The sequence below is a fragment of the Cibotium barometz genome, chromosome 49, assembly GCF_041138505.1.
Source record: "Cibotium barometz isolate CiBa-2024 chromosome 49, ASM4113850v1, whole genome shotgun sequence".
In the NCBI taxonomy this organism is placed as follows: domain Eukaryota; kingdom Viridiplantae; phylum Streptophyta; class Polypodiopsida; order Cyatheales; family Cibotiaceae; genus Cibotium; species Cibotium barometz.
Genome location: NC_141094.1, coordinates 46,108,297 through 46,127,087, shown reverse-complemented (window position 1 = coordinate 46,127,087; position 18,791 = coordinate 46,108,297). Strand labels below are relative to the sequence as shown.

At 47.3% G+C, this 18,791-nt stretch overlaps 1 protein-coding gene across 1 annotated transcript in view; it reads right to left on the bottom strand.

Annotated features, from left to right (window-relative positions):
* Positions 1-326: 326 nt before the first annotated feature.
* LOC147610649 (cell division cycle protein 48 homolog) overlaps positions 327-18,791 on the bottom strand; it is a 21,834-nt gene continuing 3,369 nt past the window's right edge. The window contains exons 3-9 of the mRNA XM_086786177.1: positions 3,155-3,383; positions 2,264-3,030; positions 1,934-2,155; positions 1,774-1,845; positions 1,380-1,661; positions 876-1,235; positions 327-777 (exon numbers count right to left, since the gene is read on the bottom strand). Coding sequence (XP_086642303.1) covers positions 478-777; positions 876-1,235; positions 1,380-1,661; positions 1,774-1,845; positions 1,934-2,155; positions 2,264-3,030; positions 3,155-3,383 — 2,232 coding nt within the window. The 3' untranslated portion in view covers positions 327-477. The remainder of the gene's footprint in view (positions 778-875; positions 1,236-1,379; positions 1,662-1,773; positions 1,846-1,933; positions 2,156-2,263; positions 3,031-3,154; positions 3,384-18,791) is intronic.

The following is an 18,791-nucleotide window of genomic DNA, read 5'->3' as shown; positions in this document are numbered from 1 at the left end:
TTTAGCCAATGTCTTTCAAGCTTTGAAACAGACTCAGCCATCCACAACATACTTGCAAGCAAATGGCACATGCAGCTGACATCCAGGCATCAACTCCGTCTTACGAGACCAATCTTCCCCAAGAAACAAGGAAGGAACTCTCAACGGAGAGAGATGTACCAAAAGAGGACTTGCAAATACTTCAAAAAGAGCTGTTGAGTCTTGACCAGCCTTGTTTGGTGAATCACAAGCTCTATCAAAGCGCTTTGTGGCAGCTGCAATAGCGTTGAAGGTTTTAATGCATTATATACCGACTCCCGAGTTTACATCTCTAGTAAACAGAAGCATACAGGGTTACATAACCCTAAACAAGCACTTCATAAGTCTGATTGACATTGTCAAAACTGCAAGTACTAGTTTACTAAGGTCGTAAAATTAGACAAAAAGAAACTTAACGTTTGACAAATTCAGAAGTCCACTATGGCCGTCAACCGTGACTTAGTTATAAAGATCATCATCATCTGCACCAGCTGCTTGTACAAAAGTGTCTGCATCAGCTGCTCCAGTACCACCACGAGCAGGCTGGTCTGGGAAGCGGAACTCTGATCCAAACCCTCGTGACTGCTGCAGAGTCTGAGCAAAAGCCTGGTACTTCCTGATATCAGCATCACTAACACTTCTACGTGCGTACTTCATAGACTCCTCAAAATGGGCTGCTTTTATTTCTGCTACATCTTCAATTTCATCCTCTTCCATTGCCTCCGGGTTTTCTTTTCTCCTCTTCTCCTGCTCAATATCCTGCAGCAGGTAACGTACATGATTAAGACTGGTGGACAAGCATTACATAGCATACGGCTGATAAGAGTGAAAAAAAATGGCACTCTTTATACAAGTACCTTTTCAATGTTCTCCCTTATGGCATATTTGCAAGCCCGTTGACAAATTTCTGTGATATCAGCCCCACTAAAACCCTGAGTATATCGAGCCAAAGCAGTCAAGTCCACATCTTTTGCAATCGGTGACTTCCGAAGACAGGCTTGGAAAATTTTCAAGCGCGATGCCTCATCTGGCAAGGGAATGTATATCAATTGATCTAGGCGACCAGGCCGAAGCAATGCTGGATCTATGATGTCAGGCCTGTTGGTTGCTCCAATGATAAAAACTGTTTTCTTTGCATTCATTCCGTCCATTTCTGTTAGAAGTTGATTCAGAACTCTGTCAGCAGCACCACCAGCATCACCGACACTGCTCCCACGCTGCAAGATCCCAATACAGCAATAAGTGTGGAGCTTGTATCATTCAAGCTAATAAAGCGGAAAGTGCCTACTGTTCAATCAAGCCAGCATGACCTTCAATAGCTTTGTAGCTTTAAGAATAATCATAGGGAACATTATGATCACCTGCGTAGCTATGGAGTCAAGTTCATCAAAAAACAGCACACAAGGGGCAGATTGCCTAGCTTTGTCAAAGACATCTCTGACATTGGCTTCGCTTTCACCAAACCACATGGTCAGCAACTCGGGACCTTTCACGCTGATAAAGTTTGCTTGACACTCATTTGCAATGGCTTTTGCAAGTAAGGTCTTCCCACATCCAGGAGGTCCATAGAATAGAACACCTTTTGAAGGAGACATTCCAAATTTTTCGAACTTCTCAGGATGCTCAACAGGATATTGCACAGTCTTCCATCACAGATGAAATTTGCAATCTCAGTATATGTCCAACTTTACTATAGTAGCCAACAATAAACAAAATCAAGATACCCAGCTCTACACAGAAGCAACCAAATTCTACCTCTTGAAGCTCTCGCTTGACATTGTCAAGACCACCGATATCCTCCCAAGTAACATTGGGGACTTCAACAACCTGAAAACAGATTTCCGAGTTAACGCCACGAGAAGAAGCATAGATTGACAATATGTAAACCCATCAAGCTCAAAAATCTTGTACTCACAGTCTCTCGCAAAGCTGATGGATTACTTATGCCCAGGGCTGTCTGGAAATGCTCATTCGTCACAGCCATAGAGTTCAATATTTCGGCATCAATTGTCTCATCCTCAAGGTCGATAACATCCATTTTCTCGCGAATGCATTGTAATGCAGCTTCAGTGCATAATGCTGCCAAGTCTGCTCCCACAAAACCATGGGTATCTTTGGCAATCCTTTCCAAATCAACCTAAACAACATAACACTGTCAGCATCCATGATATGCCCCTGGGCTTGTTATTACATGATAGAATGACATGGAATAGGTGTACCTAACAAAGTATTACGAACCACTTACATCCTCTGAAAGCTTCATGTTCTTTGTATGGATTCGGAGAACCTCAAGGCGTCCAACCTCATCTGGTACTCCAATATCTATCTCCCTATCAAACCTTCCAAAACGCCTTAGCGCAGGATCAATACTGTTAGGCCTATTGGTTGCGCCCATGACAATCACATGAGCCCGTGACTTCAGACCATCCATCAGGGTAAGCAGCTGCGAGACGATACGGCGCTCGACTTCACCATGGGTTTTCTCTCTCTTGGGAGCAATAGAGTCTATCTCATCAATGAATATAATTGAAGGAGCATTCTTCTCTGCCTCCTCAAACGCTTTCCGAAGATTACTTTCACTTTCTCCAGCAAGCTTAGACATGATTTCTGGACCATTGATGAGGAAAAAGAAAGCACCAGTTTCATTTGCCACAGCCCTTGCAATGAGTGTCTTACCAGAACCAGGAGGCCCAAATAGTAGAATGCCCTTGGGAGGCTTCACACCAATTGACTTGAACAGCTGAGGGTGCCTAAGAGGAAGTTCCACCAGCTCTCTTATCTGAGCCATCTGTTTGCGCACCCCTCCGACATCATCATATCCAACTTCATCAAGTCTTTCTTCATCCTCCCGTCTGATGGGTTCACCCTCACAAAAGATTTCAGTGTCCGGGGCAACAATGCAGTATTCAGCAGGATCTGTCTCAATAACCTTGAATTCGACACTCCGCATACCTCCACGCACAAGGAAAAGATCTCCTTTTCTGACTGGGCGGTAGGCCTCTAGAAAGTAGGCTGCAGTTGAGAAAAATCAACTCAGTCACACTCATAAAACAATCATTACAATTCCTATCTTAAATCATAGAAAACTAGGTGGGGTTGTAAGAAAGCAAAAGCAAGAAGTGAACAAAACACATACGTTTTAAGTACGCATCAAAGAGATTTCCTGTGATTCCCTCTATGGTATCATCAATGGGAAGAATGTGCACCCGTTTTCCATACTTCACGTCAGCACACGAGTGAACTGACACGACATCTCCCAGCCGTACCCTCAAATTGGCTCTGACCACTTTGTTCATTTTGATTTTGTGCTCATCGCACGTATCATCTCCAAGCACTATGCAAACAGTATCTTTTCGCTTCTTTCCCTGTATCAATCATAAAAAACCAGAAATCGACCACCTCATGCTTGTGCAAAAATAGTGTGTTTTTCCCTTATTACTGACATGAATGATAAATCCTCATAAACTTAGGCCCCCAAGACACAACACGGCTGCTGATGTCATAGCTACTCAAAACATCCAGCATCCAGAAAATACCCTATCTTATTTGGTTGCATCCATGAGAGGCACCATCTGGCATCAACCAAGTTACAAGCATCATCCAGAAGGTGGGAGGGAAACCTTTGCCTAGGGAGGACAGCCCTGTTGTAGGTAGCTGGAAAGCTTTGAGCAAGTGCCGAACAGGACATATAGTGGCTACTTTACATGGTCAAAAGGATCCATGAGGTTTCCTACAAAGTGAATTGAATACCTAGGATGCAAGTAAATCCAGCTGATGTCTAAAAAGCAGATTAAGAAGATCTGTCCAAGACTATCTAAAAAGACACATTTTCCTGACTTTCTAACCAAGTGAAAATACAACTCACCCAAGGATACCTTCTAAGAAGACATAGATTCCTTTCAGACGGCAATCCATTACGTTCTTCGGCATTGTAAGAAACAATAGGGTCGATCCAGAATAACCTTGCTCTTGGGTCAGAATGATCCCTCAAAAGCATTTGAATAAGACCCATGGCCTAACATTTTGTCGTGGCTTGATCGGATAACTGGTTGGGTGTTGGCCTAGTCTAGGTCAAGGTAGGATAAAAAACGTGTCATAAATGATAATAGGACGTTTTGAACTCTCAAACGTTTAAGTACATTTTCTATTATAAAAAACTCTCAGTTTGCTGTTTTTTCCGACTGGCATGGTTCAAATCGTTCCAATCATGATGTTTTTTTTATACTGTTCCAATCGTGGTGTGAACTTTATTTGGGTATGAAACCGATCCCGTCAAGTGGGAATAGACTCCGTTGGACACCCACACGCGTAATAGCACAACTTAAATATCACAATTTGAATGGACAACTTAATAACAACTGAAAATTAAAATGAAATGAAATGTTGATCAATGGACAACACCAGCACTGGGGCCGGAACGGGCCGACCCCCCCTCAATATATGATATATTATTGGGAGTATTTAACAAATACAATGCTCCATGGGTTCTAAGAACCAGATGATGTCCATGTACAACTGAGATGAAAACAGTACCAAACAAGAGATTTGAAGTAGACGTTCGAAGGAGTGCGACCACTTGAGTGGTCAAGTTTCTACGGTCCTGTGCCTTCACTGGAATCCGCGGAGAGCGCCCCACTGGTGTTCCAGGACCACGCACAAACAGGCGCTCCTGTACTAACACCTGGCTCTCCCGATCTCGGGACCCATGGACCGTGGGTCTCCAAAAGCTTGGACTACCCGGCACCGAACGGGTGTTAGTGGTAGAGAGAATCTTTTATCAAATTTATAACAAAATCCTTTACTTAAATCTAAATCCACTTACTTGTAGCTTGCTAATGGAAGACAAATACCCGAGGCGTCTGTGTGTAGCTACTAGAGATGGACACCAGGGCGCAGCAGCCTGTCAAGGAGGAGGAGACGCAGCCACCTATGGAGGGGAGGTGCAACCGCATGCAAGGGAAGGGTGAGGAGGCGCTACCTGCAGTGGGATGCGTTGCCGCCTGGAGACTGGAGAGGTAACCTGACTGCAGCCGCCTGTGGGGTGGTGCAGCCGCCTGCTGAACAGTCGTCTGCTGTGGAGGTGGAGGCGTAGCCTGCTGGAGAGCAAGCGCAGCCGCCTGGGAGTGCAGGAGTAGCCTGGCTGCAGCCGCCTGCAAAGTGGAGGGAGCAGCCGCCGATGGAAAAGGGGTGCAGCCGCCTGCTAGAGGGGAGGAGGTGCAGCCTGCTGTGGAAAGCAAGCGTGGTAGCCTATGGAGAAGGTGCCGCCGTTTGGAGAGAAGAGGCGCAGCACCCTGCAGAGTGGGGGGTGCAGCCGCCTGAGAGCAAACGTGCAGGAGATGATCGCCGGCTGTCCTCAAGCAGGTGGGGTGGTCGCTCCTTTGTAGGAGTTGGAGAGAGAGCACACGACCCACAGCTGGCCGGCTCCCCAAGCTTGCATGGGGGCGGCCAGTTTCAAGGTGTGGGGTGGGTAGGTGGCCATGCACCCACCCCCACACACATAAAGGGTTACGTGTGGGGTTTCCCTCCCCACCTTGGCCCACACGTGGGTGCCCATAATGGGTGCCCACCTTTAAATAACCACTTTTAAATAAATGTGAACTTACCTCCTTATAAAATTAAAGGTTATAAAGGAAAGCTATTAAACCAACAAGTGCAATACACTTACCACTTGTTCACACGCAACAAAACTCGTCAGAAGACAGAGCAAACTTCACGACTCACTGGCAGGCGTCCCCGCTCAGTAAGTGGCACGTCAAACAGGCAAACACAAGAATACAAGTCATGCGAAAACAGTTTCAAACATGCAAAACATGAATGCATGTGCAAATAGTATCATGGACACATCTCCCGTTCATGAAACAAGTACAAAACATCTGTCGGACACAAAAATGGCACAACAAAAAACATAAATCCCGGTCTTTCTATGGAGTGACAGTCCCATAGGCAAGACATGGCACAAATATTGGCTCTTTCATGGCGTGACAATGCAATGGTTGTCCGTACCTGAGCAAAGGCTACATCCAAGTCACGAACATATTCGTCACCCGCAAAAATCTCATCCTTTGTACGAAGGATGGGTGGCAATACCACTCTGCCATAAATAATCTCAAACGGGGCCTTTCCCGTGGAGGCATGGATCGTATTGTTGTAGGCAAACTCAACAAGTGGAAGATACTTCTCCCATGCAGTCTTTTGATCTGCCACATAACACTTCAACAAATCCAACACGGCTGAATTTGCAGCTTCACTTTGGCCATCCGTTTGGGGATGATAAGCTGATGAAAACTCAAGTTTAGTGCCCATATTATCAAATAAGGTCCTCCAAAAGAGGCTCGTAGTCCTGGAATCTCTATCCCCAACAATGGATTTAGGCATACCATGATGTTTGAAAATGTTAGCAAGAAAAAGCTTTACCATATGATCAACTTTAATGGTTTCCTTGACGAGCAAGAAATGAGCTTGCTTGCTAAACCTGTCCACAATGGTCCAGATAGCATCATTCCCATGCTGGGATCGAGGCAAGTCCATAATAAAATCCATAGTAATACTTTCCCAAGGTTGCGAGGGGCTGAAGCAAACCTGGAGGTTTTTCCCTGTCGAATTTCACCTTTTGGCAAGTAATACATGCACGTACATATGCCTCAATGTCTTTATGCATTGCTTGGCCAAAAGAAATCTCTCTCAATCATGCGTGTAGTGGGCATGATACCTCTATGACCAGCATAAGGTGGAGCGTGACATTCCTCCATAACCTTTGGACGCAAATCCTTCACTACACATAGGCAATTATATTCTTCATAAGATAACCCTCGTTGATAACATAAGAGGCATGTGAATGACCAGCCATCAAATCAGTCCATATATGGCAAAAATCAGCATCCAAATGATACAAATCTCGCATAGCAAATAAGTCCCCATGAGAGGCCACTGAGACTGCAGCCACATAAGGCCTCCTGGATAATGCATCTGCCACCATATTTTTCTTTCCCGGAGTATGCACAATCTGAAAATGAAACATGGAAAGAAAGTTTGCCATTCTCATCTGCTTCTCTGAGAGTTTTGTTTGAGATAGAAAGTATCTCAAGCTTTGTCTTGACTTCAAATTCAGCCCCAAGAAGATAATGTTTCCATATCTTTAAGGCATGAATTACAGCCAAGAGCTCTTTCTCATAGATATCCATATGAAGCTCAGCATCATGTAAACGACGGCTCTCATATGCAACTGCATGCCCTTCTTGATTTAGGACAGCCCCTATACAATCGCCACAAGCATCACATTCTACTACGAATGATCTTTGCAAGTTAGAAACAATTAATACGGGTCCACATATGATAGCATGCTTGAGCTGCAAGAAAGCATCCTGTTCTTTTGAAGTCCATTTGAAAATGGTTTTCTTGTTTGTGAGATCGTGTAGAGGGGTGGCTATCATAGCAAAATGCCTTATGAAACACCTATAATATGAACATAATCCCAGAAAACTACATACTTGATATACGTTTTACAATTCTGGCCAATTCCGAATGGTTTCTATCTTTGCAGGATCCATTGTTACTCCATCCTTGGATACAATGTGACCCAAATAATGTATCTCTGAAAGGAAGAACTCACTTTTCTTGGCATTAATGAAAAGTTTATGCTTCCGCAACTCTTCGAACACTATGACCAAATGAGTTCTATGTTCCTACTCTTTCTTGGAGAAATCCAAGATGTCATCAAAGAATACACCTGTGAATTTGCGATGGGGTCGGAATATCCTATCCATCATACGATTAAATGCGGCAGGAGCATTGGTGAGACCGAAAGGCATCACCAAAAATTCATATAATCCAAAAGCTGTCCTGAATGCAATTTTATGGACATCTTGTGACACCACTCGTATTTGGTGATAACCACTCTTCAAATCAAGACGGCTGAAACAAGCCGAACCATCAAGCTTATCCAAAATGTCATCAATGCGCGGAATTGGGAATCTATTCTTGATGGTAAGCTTATTTAAAGCTCTATAGTCTACACACATGCGGAATGACCCATCTTTCTTTTGAACAAGAAGCATAGGAGAGCAATAAGGTGATGAACTAGGCTAAACCAAACCTTTCTCTAAAAGCTCATTTACCTGCTTCATGATCTCTTCTTGTTGTGCGGCACTCACACGGTATGCGGGTTTGTTAGGTGGAGAACTACCTGGCACAAGGTCTATGCGATGATCTTCGGGCCTTTGAGGAGGTAATTCACCTGGCAATGCATCAGCAAAACAGTCGTTGAATACATGAAGAAAATTCAGCCTATCATAAGTCATAGCATCCACATTTTGATGGCTTGGTACAATGCTATCACGAACAAAAACCAAGCACGCAGAAAGACTCTTTTTCATTGCTTTATTAATTTGGATGTGAGATACAAGTGGGATGGAATCCCCTTCTTTGCCGGCATCAATGGAATGCATGCGGCCTCTATGCATAAAAGAAATCATGTTGGTCTTGTACTCTTTGCGGGGCTCAAGCCTATGATGCCATGGCTTGCCCAACAATACATCACATCCATTTAGTGGTGCAACTAAGAAATGTTCATTATCAAGGTAGCCTTGGATATGTATGCGCAACTTCCCTATCAGTGGGGTAACCTGCACCTCTTTACCAACAAAGGCAGCTTCGGCTTCAATCTAAGGTCCCATGTTTTCAAACTCAATACCCAAGGCAGCTGCCGTTTGTATAGAAATGAAGTTATCGGTTGCACAGTCATCAAACATGAATAAGGCGGGCTGATCCTTGATTTGACCCCAAGCTTTGCATACCATCCGCTCTTTTGCATCATGTTTTGTATTTCCCTGCACATCGAGAACTGCATGCACATTAGCCTTGGTCTGCTTGTCCTGATGCTTTAAATTCCTTGAGCTTTCTGGCATGAGGCTCATGGTCCTCCATGAGCACTAGCATACATATACCTGTCAGGCTTTGTGCCTTGTGGAGAAGATGCATGACGAGAGGTGACTGTCACCTCTTTCCTTTGCATAAATGACCTCAACCTTTAAGATGCGGGATCTCCATGCTTCAAGCGAGGTGGATTTTTGAATTTCAGCTCTCCATCTTCCCCCTCTTTGATGTCACCTTTGCGGAGGAGGTAGAAAAGTGCCAACTGCCTTGGCTTCTTGCCCACTTCCCGTGCCATGGACTCAAAAGTCACGTCAACCATTGCATCGGCTTTCCTTGCTTCAATGGCACTTTGCACATGGGGATCTTCATGCAAAAATTTCAGCTCTTGCTCTTGTGCCTGCAAAAGCTTTCTCATATGCTCCAATTCAGTCCTCATTGCATCAGGCTCTTCTTCTTGCATGACTGTCTTTCCTCCAGACAGTTGTCCCCTTGAATCACTATCATTTACCCTCTCAAGGGACTTGTGCCTTCCTTGTAGAGCATCAGAAACACGCGAGGCACTAGATGGGCCCCCCGAATTAGGCACTTCCAAAGGGTTGCCTTGGCTGTTCATTGTGTTAAGTGTGCTAGAAGTGGGGTGTCCAATACACAGGTTCGTTTCCCCATTAGGAAGAGGGAAATAACCGTGCTGTGATACCAATGAAACCGATCCCGTCAAGTGGAAATAGACTCCGTTGGACACCCACACGCGTAATAGCACAACTTAAATATCACAATTTGAATGGACAACTTAATAACAACTTAAAATTAAAATGAAATGAAATGTTGATCAATGGACACCAGCACAGCACTGGGGCCGGAACGGGCCGACCCCCCCCTCAACATATGATATATTATTGGGAGTATTTAACAAATACAATGCTCCTGTCACGTGCATCCCGCACTTGGATGCCACGTAGACATTTCTGTACAGAAGGTGCAGGACCTGGGATGGTGAACTGGTCCCATGTGAGCCCAGTCCGGGACAAGTCAGCCAGGGATCCATCTCAGTCGTCCGAGGTCAGGTGTGCATTGTCCTGCACATGAGTCCAAGGTCAGGTGTGCATTGTCCTGCACATGAAGCAGTGCCAGTCCGCGCTGTGAGTCTCCCTCTGGAATGATGTCAGATGTGCTGTGTATCTGGTTTGCAACTGGATGCCAGGCCTCTGTAGGCATATAGGTTTGCATGTAGAGATGGGGCCAGCCCATAGGGCTACCCCAGTGCAAGGATTTGCATTTGCATTCTTAGTATGGGCATGGGGGAGGTGTAGAACCACCCCCAAGGGGCCAGGAGAGCCCAAGATATGCCCACCAGCCATGGCATGGGCTGGAAGGGGCTGTCGGCCAGCTTTCAAGCTGCTGGACAGGCAGCCTACAGGTCTATTACCCCACCCAGCTAGTCGGCCAGGTGTAGGGAGCAGTCCCACACCTCCACGCAGCATGCCCAGCAGTCAGGATGCTGTCCCAGAACATATGCGCAGGCTGGACAGTATTTGGCATAGTGTGAAAGCATTAATTATAAGTGTGCAAGCACTTTATTAACAAGACACAGTCGTAGAGCTCCCTGAAGCCAGCCGACTGCATATAGTAGAGGGTATAAATACCCAAGACATAAATCATTTCACTCATCTCATAATTCACCAAGTGCTCCAAGCAACCAAGGGCCAGGACAGCCAAGAACATTGCTAAAGCAAAGGGATGAAGGACTGAAGGTCAAGGGCAGGTTTTCTAGCCAAGAAAAGGTCAAGTACTTTGTTTTTGTTTCAGATTTACATCATTCTAATAAAGCAAATACACCATCCGTGGTGGGGGCCCTACAGAGGGTAATTGGGACCCAATACTGTGTCCTTCTCCATCTCCCTTCTCTCTCTCTATTTTTCTGCACATCGTCTTTCAGTTTGTGCGTTAATTCCGTCGCGAAAAGAGTGCTGATTTCTGAGTTTTGAAGTACCGATCCTTCTCCGAAGCTTCCGCATATTACAGTGGTATCAGAGCTCACTTCAAGGACAAAGATTCAGCAAAGAAAACCAGAAAATTTTTTCGCTCGTGTGGTTGGTTTTTAGACGCCGGTGGACTACCCCTTTCGGAGTGACTCCTGTCCCTCGAAGGACGGTTGGTTTTTAGCCTCCGGAAGCCTCCGGAAGTCTCCCACACAGATAGTGGATGGTCAGATTGCGTTCCGGAAAGGAATTGCATTTTCCCGCTATGGCGAACTTCGGCGACGAGAGAGAACCAGAACCATGGGACCAGAGTGCACCAGGCAGCCCAGCGAGGGCACCCGGCTTGAGTGTACAAGACATGTTCCAGCAGATGATGCGAGCAATCGCAGACCAGACAACCAAGTTGGATGAGCAGAAGGCGCGGATTTTGGCTCTGGAGGAGCGTTCTCGCTCTCCAGCGTCGCGTTTTCCATCTCCTCTTCCCTCTCCTTCCGTATCCCAGATACCAGATCCTCGTCACAGGGACCCTCTCGCAGGGTCACAGCCGCAGCCAAGCTCCTTGCTTGAGATGCAAATGCGCGCATTGGAGATTCGACAACGCGAAGACGACGCCATGCGACGAGTGGAACACGAGCGTTACCTCAGAGCTTTGGACGCCAGATTGACACCGGCGGCGCCCTCGAATCATTTTCCCGAGAAAATGAATTTCAGAAAACTCGATCCCACTACTCTGTATTCATGGTTACATCAATTTGAAGCTTACTTTGCCGCAGTTAGGAAATCAGATATTGACAAAGTGATCTTAGCCAGTTGGTACTTGGAAGGTGAGGCCATTCCTTGGTGGACTCAGTGGGCTCATGCCCACACCAGATCAGGTATGGCAGCTTATGGGTGGGACGAGTTCGTCCGTGACCTTAAGCAGCGGTTTTTACCGCCCCACTACCTTGAGCGACTCGAAGACGAGTTCAGGGGTGCGCGTCAGAATGCGCAACCAGTCCTTCAGTTTGCCAATAGAATTTCGACCTTGTGTCTACAATTAGGCTTATCTGATGCGGACAAGAAAGGGCAGTTTTTGTATGGCCTGGACATGCAAATCCAATGGGAGGTGCGTATGTTTAGGCCAGCCACCTTTGAGGACGCACTCTCGCTTGCGCAGAGTGCAGAAATGAAACACAATGGTGGCAAGCCCAAGACTTCCCAGCCGGCTTCTCCCAAGGCTAACGCCTCGGGGGGCAAAAGCCAGAACCAGACGGGGTCTTCCCCAGGACAGAGCCCAGGAGCCTCTGGCTCCAAGAACTCGAACAATGCGTCTAAGCTTACTCCAGACCAAAAAGCGGAGGCAAGCAAGACAGGTGGCAAGTTGAGTGCTGAGGAGCTTTCTCAGTACAGGAAGGAGGGTAGATGTTACTTTTGTCACACAAAAGGACATACTTCTCGGGATTGTCCGAAGAAGCCTCCAAAGGCCGCCGCCGCCTCCACAGCTTCCGTGGTGAGCACAGCTCCTACACAGACCCCAGTGGCTACCCCTAGTTCTTCAACCCCCGGTGCTTCAGTTGAAGCAATTATTAGCCGGGAGGTCGAAGATAAGCAGAAGGGCGCCCATGACCAGGAGTATGAGCGCAACGAATTGCTCAAGTCCTTTGGCTACATAGGTGGCCAGAGAGTCGTTGTCTTGTTTGACAACGGCAGCACGGAGGATGTGATCACGGAAGAGGCCGCTAGGCGTGCCCGTTTCGAGCTGACTCCGGTGGACAAACAGGTTGAGGGTTTTAGCACAGGTATGACAACGAGCGTCAAGTATGAAGCTCTAGGTGCTAAGTTAGTCATTCAGGGCATAGAGTTTGTGCGTGACTTTATGGTTGCCCCTCTTGTAGGAGGGGCAGACATAATTTTGGGTATCCAGTGGTTTCACAAGTTTCTTCGTGATGTCAAGTGGGACAAGCACACGTTCCAGATCGATCGGAATGTGTCAAACACCCCGGTGACCATTAAGTGTGAGCCAGGTATTCCAAACTTTCCGCTCATAAGCCACTTGCAGGCTAAGCGAGCAGTCAGGAAAGGCGCACAGTGTGCGATGATTTACATCCAGACAGCCCAGACGGTGGCCAGTGCTTCCGAGAAGTACTCGGTTCTCCATGAAAAGTTCCAGAAAATTTTTCTTCGGGACAGTCTCCCTCCCCAGCTTCCCCCGTCCAGACCGGAGGATCACAAGATTGACCTCCTCCCAGGCTCGGAACCCCCGAGCAAGTTTCCGTATCGCCTGTCTAAGGCAATGGAATCGGAGTTGGACCGCCAACTCCAAGAATTGTTGCAAGCTGGCTTCATCCGCCCCAGCGTGTCGCCATTTGCAGCACCAATCTTATTTGTCAAGAAGAAAGATGGGTCTTCTCGGTTGTGTGTCGATTATCGTGCACTCAACAAGCTGACTATCAAGAGCAGATTCCCGATGCCTCGAATTGACTATATTCTCGAGAGGCTGAATGGAGCTAAGGTGTTCTCTAAATTGGATTTAAAGAGTGGGTACCACCAGGTTCGGATTGTTGAGGGGGACATCCCCAAGACAGCTTTCCGTACAGAACGGGCCCACTATGAATTTGTGGTCATGCCATTTGGTTTGACGAACGCCCCAGCTACATTTAACCGCATGATGATGCGTATTTTCCGGGAGTTGATTGGAGTGTGTGTGTTCATATTTCTGGACGACATACTCATATTTTCAACTACAGTTGAGCAGCATGACATTGATGTAGAGAAAGTTCTTAAGTTGCTGGAAAGCAACGAGCTCTATGTCAATGAAAAGAAGTCAGAATTTTATCTGTTCCAGGTACATTACTTGGGATATATAATCAGTGCTGAAGGCATTCGACTTGATCCGGCTAAAGTGGCCGAGATTGTTAACTAGGAAGTACCTCAGACTGCTTATGACATTAGATCATTTGTGGGTATATGCCAGGCATATTCCACCCACATTGACAAGTTTTCTGATCTCTCGGCAGACCTCACCGATCTGCTAAAGGGAGTGAAAACAAGGAGGCAAAAGATTCGAATGACTCCACGAGCGTTGGAGGCATTCCAGAACCTCAAGGTGGCTTTGTCAGAAGCGCCTTGTTTAGCCCTTGCCTCGTGGGACGAACCATTTCAGGTGATCACCGATGCGAGTAACATCGCAATTGGAGGTGTATTGCAACAGAATGGTCATCCGGTAGCTTACATGTCGCGTAAGTTACTGCCCGCCGAAAAGAACTATTCAGTCTATGATCGTGAACTTCTAGCAGTTATACAGGCCTTGAAACATTGGAAACATTTCCTGTATGGCCGTGACTTCGAGGTCCGCACTGACCATCAGGCATTGCGCTGGATTCAGACGATGCCAAGTGCACAGTGGAGTGATCGACAACACCGCTGGAGTCAGATATTCCATCAGTTTGGTGGCATGATTGAGTACCTTCCAAAAAAGGCCAATCCAGTGGCCGATGCTTTGAGCAGGAAGGGACAAGTATCTGCGATTCAGACCACTAGAATTGACCTTGTTGGTACAGGACTAGAAGACATGAAGCACACGTACGCGGATTCCGAGGAATTCGGTACTCAGTGGGAACAGCCATTGGATGCCACAGGACCATGCCATTTTCTGATACGCGATGGTTGGCTTTACTACAAAGGCCGACTGTGTGTCATGAAATCATTCCGGGCAGCTCTTCTCCGTGATGCCCATGACGCCATTACAGGTGGTCATAGGGGCATGAATTCGACTCTGGAGAAATTAGAACGGCAATACTTTTGGCCAAAGATGAGGCGTGATGTGTTTACATATGTACAACGCTGTCACATTTGTCAAAAGGTGAAAGCTCCTCGTGGAAAGAAGATAGGGTTGTTACAGCCTTTGCCAATTCCTGAGGGTCCTTTCCAAGACATTTCGATGGACTTTGTCACAAATCTGCCTCCCAGTCCGAGTAAGCGTAATACACAGTGTTTGACTATTGTTGACAGGTTCAGCAAATTTGTGATGCTTATTCCTTGCAGGGCCAATGTGACCGCCGAGGATGTTGCCCAGCTATTCATTCGGCATTGGTACCCGATTGGTGGGATTCCTAGGACCATAGTGTCAGACCGAGATGCCAAGTTTACTAGTCATTTTTGAAGGGCATTGTTTGATAATTTTGGTACTAAGTTGAATTTTTCCAGTGCATTCCACCCACAGACAGATGGCCAGACAGAGATATACAACCAGTTGGCCTTAGATGTGCTGAAGTGCTATGTCCACGATCAGCAAGGTAAGTGGGAATCGTTTTTGCCTTTAGTTCAAGCTGTTTTGAATGACTCTTTTTCTTCAGCTATTGGCAGGACTCCATATGAGGCAGCGTTTGGAAGGCCTTTCCAGTCGTTGTTAACCAGGACTTCGTCTTCAGTACCGGAGGCGAACAGAGTGACGGAGTCTTACCAGGAGATCCTAGAGTCCGTTAAAGACAGATTGGCTAAAGCACAAGAGGCCTACACTCGACAGGCCAATAAAGACCGAAGGGACATGAAGTTTTCGGAAGGAGATTGGGTATATCTTCGGATTATGAAGCAAAGATTGAAGCAGGTGGGCAAGCGATGCCCAAAGTTGTCTTTCAGGAGCTTCGAACCATTTCCCATCCGGAAAAAGATTAATGAGGTGTCTATGCAGTTAAAGCTACTTCCGAGTTGGACTATGCACGATGTATTTCATGTCAGTTGGTTAAAGCCATATGCAGGTCCACCCCCTTCAGAGGTCAAAGACGAAGCGGAACCAGACATCATTGATGAAGCAGAAGTAATGGTTCCAGAACAGATCCTTCTGCACCGTTTCAAGCATGGCTCAGGCCGAAGACTACGACAGTTCCTCACGAAGTTTCAGGACCGAGGAACTCATGAAGCGGTATGGCTCGACAAGGAATTTTTCGAAGACTATCCGGCATTATTGACGGATTATTTGGAGGCTATGCAGCTTCCGTCAAGTTAAGCAGAAGGGGATGTCACGTGCATCCCGCACTTGGATGCCACGTAGACATTTCTGTACAGAAGGTGCAGGACCTGGGATGGTGAACTGGTCCCATGTGAGCCCAGTCCGGGACGAGTCAGCCAAGGATCCATCTCAGTCGTCCGAGGTCAGGTGTGCATTGTCCTGCACATGAGTCCAAGGTCAGGTGTGCATTGTCCTGCACATGAAGCAGTGCCAGTCCGCGCTGTGAGTCTCCCTCTGGAATGATGTCAGATGTGCTGTGTATCTGGTTTGCAACTGGATGCCAGGCCTCTGTAGGCATGTAGGTTTGCATGTAGAGATGGGGCCAGTCCATAGGGCTACCCCAGTGCAAGGATTTGCATTTGCATTCTTAGTATGGGCATGGGGGAGGTGTAGAACCACCCCCAAGGGGCCAGGAGAGCCCAAGATATGCCCACCAGCCATGGCATGGGCTGGAAGGGGCTGTCGGCCAGCTTTCAAGCTGCTGGACAGGCAGCCTACAGGTCTATTACCCCACCCAGCTAGTCGGCCAGGTGTAGGGAGCAGTCCCACACCTCCACGCAGCATGCCCAGCAGTCAGGATGTTGTCCCAGAACATATGCGCAGGCTGGACAGTATTTGGCATAGTGTGAAAGCATTAATTATAAGTGTGCAAGCACTTTATTAACAAGACACAGTCGTGGAGCTCCCTGAAGCCAGCCGACTGCATATAGTAGAGGGTATAAATACCCAAGACATAAATCATTTCACTCATCTCATAATTCACCAAGTGCTCCAAGCAACCAAGGGCCAGGACAGCCAAGAACATTGCTAAAGCAAAGGGATGAAGGACTGAAGGTCAAGGGCAGGTTTTCCAGCCAAGAAAAGGTCAAGTACTTTGTTTTTGTTTCAGATTTACATCATTCTAATAAAGCAAATACACCATCCGTGGTGGGGGCCCTACAGAGGGTAATTGGGACCCAATACTGTGTCCTTCTCCATCTCCCTTCTCTCTCTCTATTTTTCTGCACATCGTCTTTCAGTTTGTGCGTTAATTCCGTCGCGAAAAGAGTGCTGATTTCTGAGTTTTGAAGTACCGATCCTTCTCCGAAGCTTCCGCATATTACAGCTCCATGGGTTCTAAGAACCAGATGATGTCCATGTACAACTAAGATGAAAACAATACCAAATAAGAGATTACACGTTCGAAGGAGTGCGACCACTTGAGTGGTTAAGTCTCTACGGTCCTGTGCCTTCACTGGAATCCGCAGAGTGCCCCACTCGTGTTCCAAGACCACGCACAAACAGACGCTCCCGTACTAACGCCTGGCTCTCCCGATCTCGGCACCCATGGACCGTGGTTCTCCAAAAGCTTGGACTACCCGGCACCAAACGGGTGTTAGCGGTAGAGAGAATCTTTTATCAGATTTATAACCAAATCCTTTACTTAAATCTGAATCCACTTACTTGTAGCTTGCTAATGGAAGACAAATACCCGAGGCGTCTGTGTGTAGCTACTAGAGATGGACACCAGGGCGCAGCAGCCTGTCGAGGAGGAGACGCAGCCACCTATGGAGAGGAGGTGCAACCACCTGCAAGGGAAGAGTGAGGAGGCGCTGCCTGCTGTGGGATGCGCAGCCGCCTGGAGAGTGGAGAGGAAACCTAGCTGGAGCCGCCTCCTGAACAGTCGTCTGCTGTGGAGGTGGAGGCGCAGCCTGCTGGAGAGCAAGCGCAGCCGCCTGCTGGAGAGGAAAACGCCTGGCTGCAGCCGCCTGGGAGTGCAAGAGCAGCCTAGCTGCACAGCCGCCTGCTGCAGAGTGGAGGGAGTTGCCCACCGATGGAAAAGGGGTACAGCCGCCTGCTGGAGGGGAGGAGGTGCAGCCTGCTGTGGAAAGCAAGCGTGGTAGCCTATGGAGACAGTGCCGCCGTCTGGAGAGAAGAGGCGCAGCACCCTACAGAGTGGGGGGTGCAGCCGCCTGAGAGCAAACGTGCAGGAGATGATCGCCGGCTGTCCTCAAGCAGGTGGGGTGGTCGCTCCTTTGTAGGAGTTGGAGAGAGAGCACACGACCCATAGCTGGCCGGCTCCCCAAGCTTGCATGGGGGCGGCCAGTTTCAAGGTGTGGAGTGGGTAGGTGGCCATGCACCCACCCCCACACACATAAAGGGTTGTTAAGTGTGGGGTTTCCCTCCCCACCTTGGCCCACACGTGGGTGCCCATAATGAGTGCCCACTTTTAAATGAATGTGAACTTACAACCTTATAAAATTAAAGGTTAGAAAGGAAAGCTATTAAACCAACAAGTGCAATACACTTACCACCTGTTCACACGCAACAAAACTCGTCAGAAGACAGAGCAAACTTCACGACTCACTAGCAGGCGTCCCCGCTCAATAAATGGCACGTCAAACAGGCAAACACAAGAATACAAGTCATGCGAAAACAGTTTCAAACATGCAAAACATGAATGCATATGCAAATAGTATCATGGACATATCTCCCATTCATGGAACAAGTACAAAACATCTGTCGAGCACAAAAATGGCACGACAAAAAACATAAATCTCGGTCTTCCTATGGAATGACAGTCCCATAGGTAAGACACAGATCCAGGTACGAGCCTCCCTATGGAGTGACTGGCTCTTCCATGGCGTGACAATCCCATGGATAGAACACAGTCTAGGTCATACACAGGTGGCACCAATCTGCTCCCGTCCATACGACACCGTCCTGCTAACACACGGGTGGCACTAGTCTGGCTCCCGTCCATGTTATGCAAACATACTGGCCCCTTCACATGAGACACCGGCCTGGCCTCAAGTGAACGAGACACAAATCTGGAGATGGACCAAATGATCGGCCAATTGGTGACAGGGTATGTGTAGACTAAGGACTTTAAAACTCGATAGATTATAGACTTAAGAATTAATGTTTGTGTGCACTGTGTTGTGAGTTTCTTGATT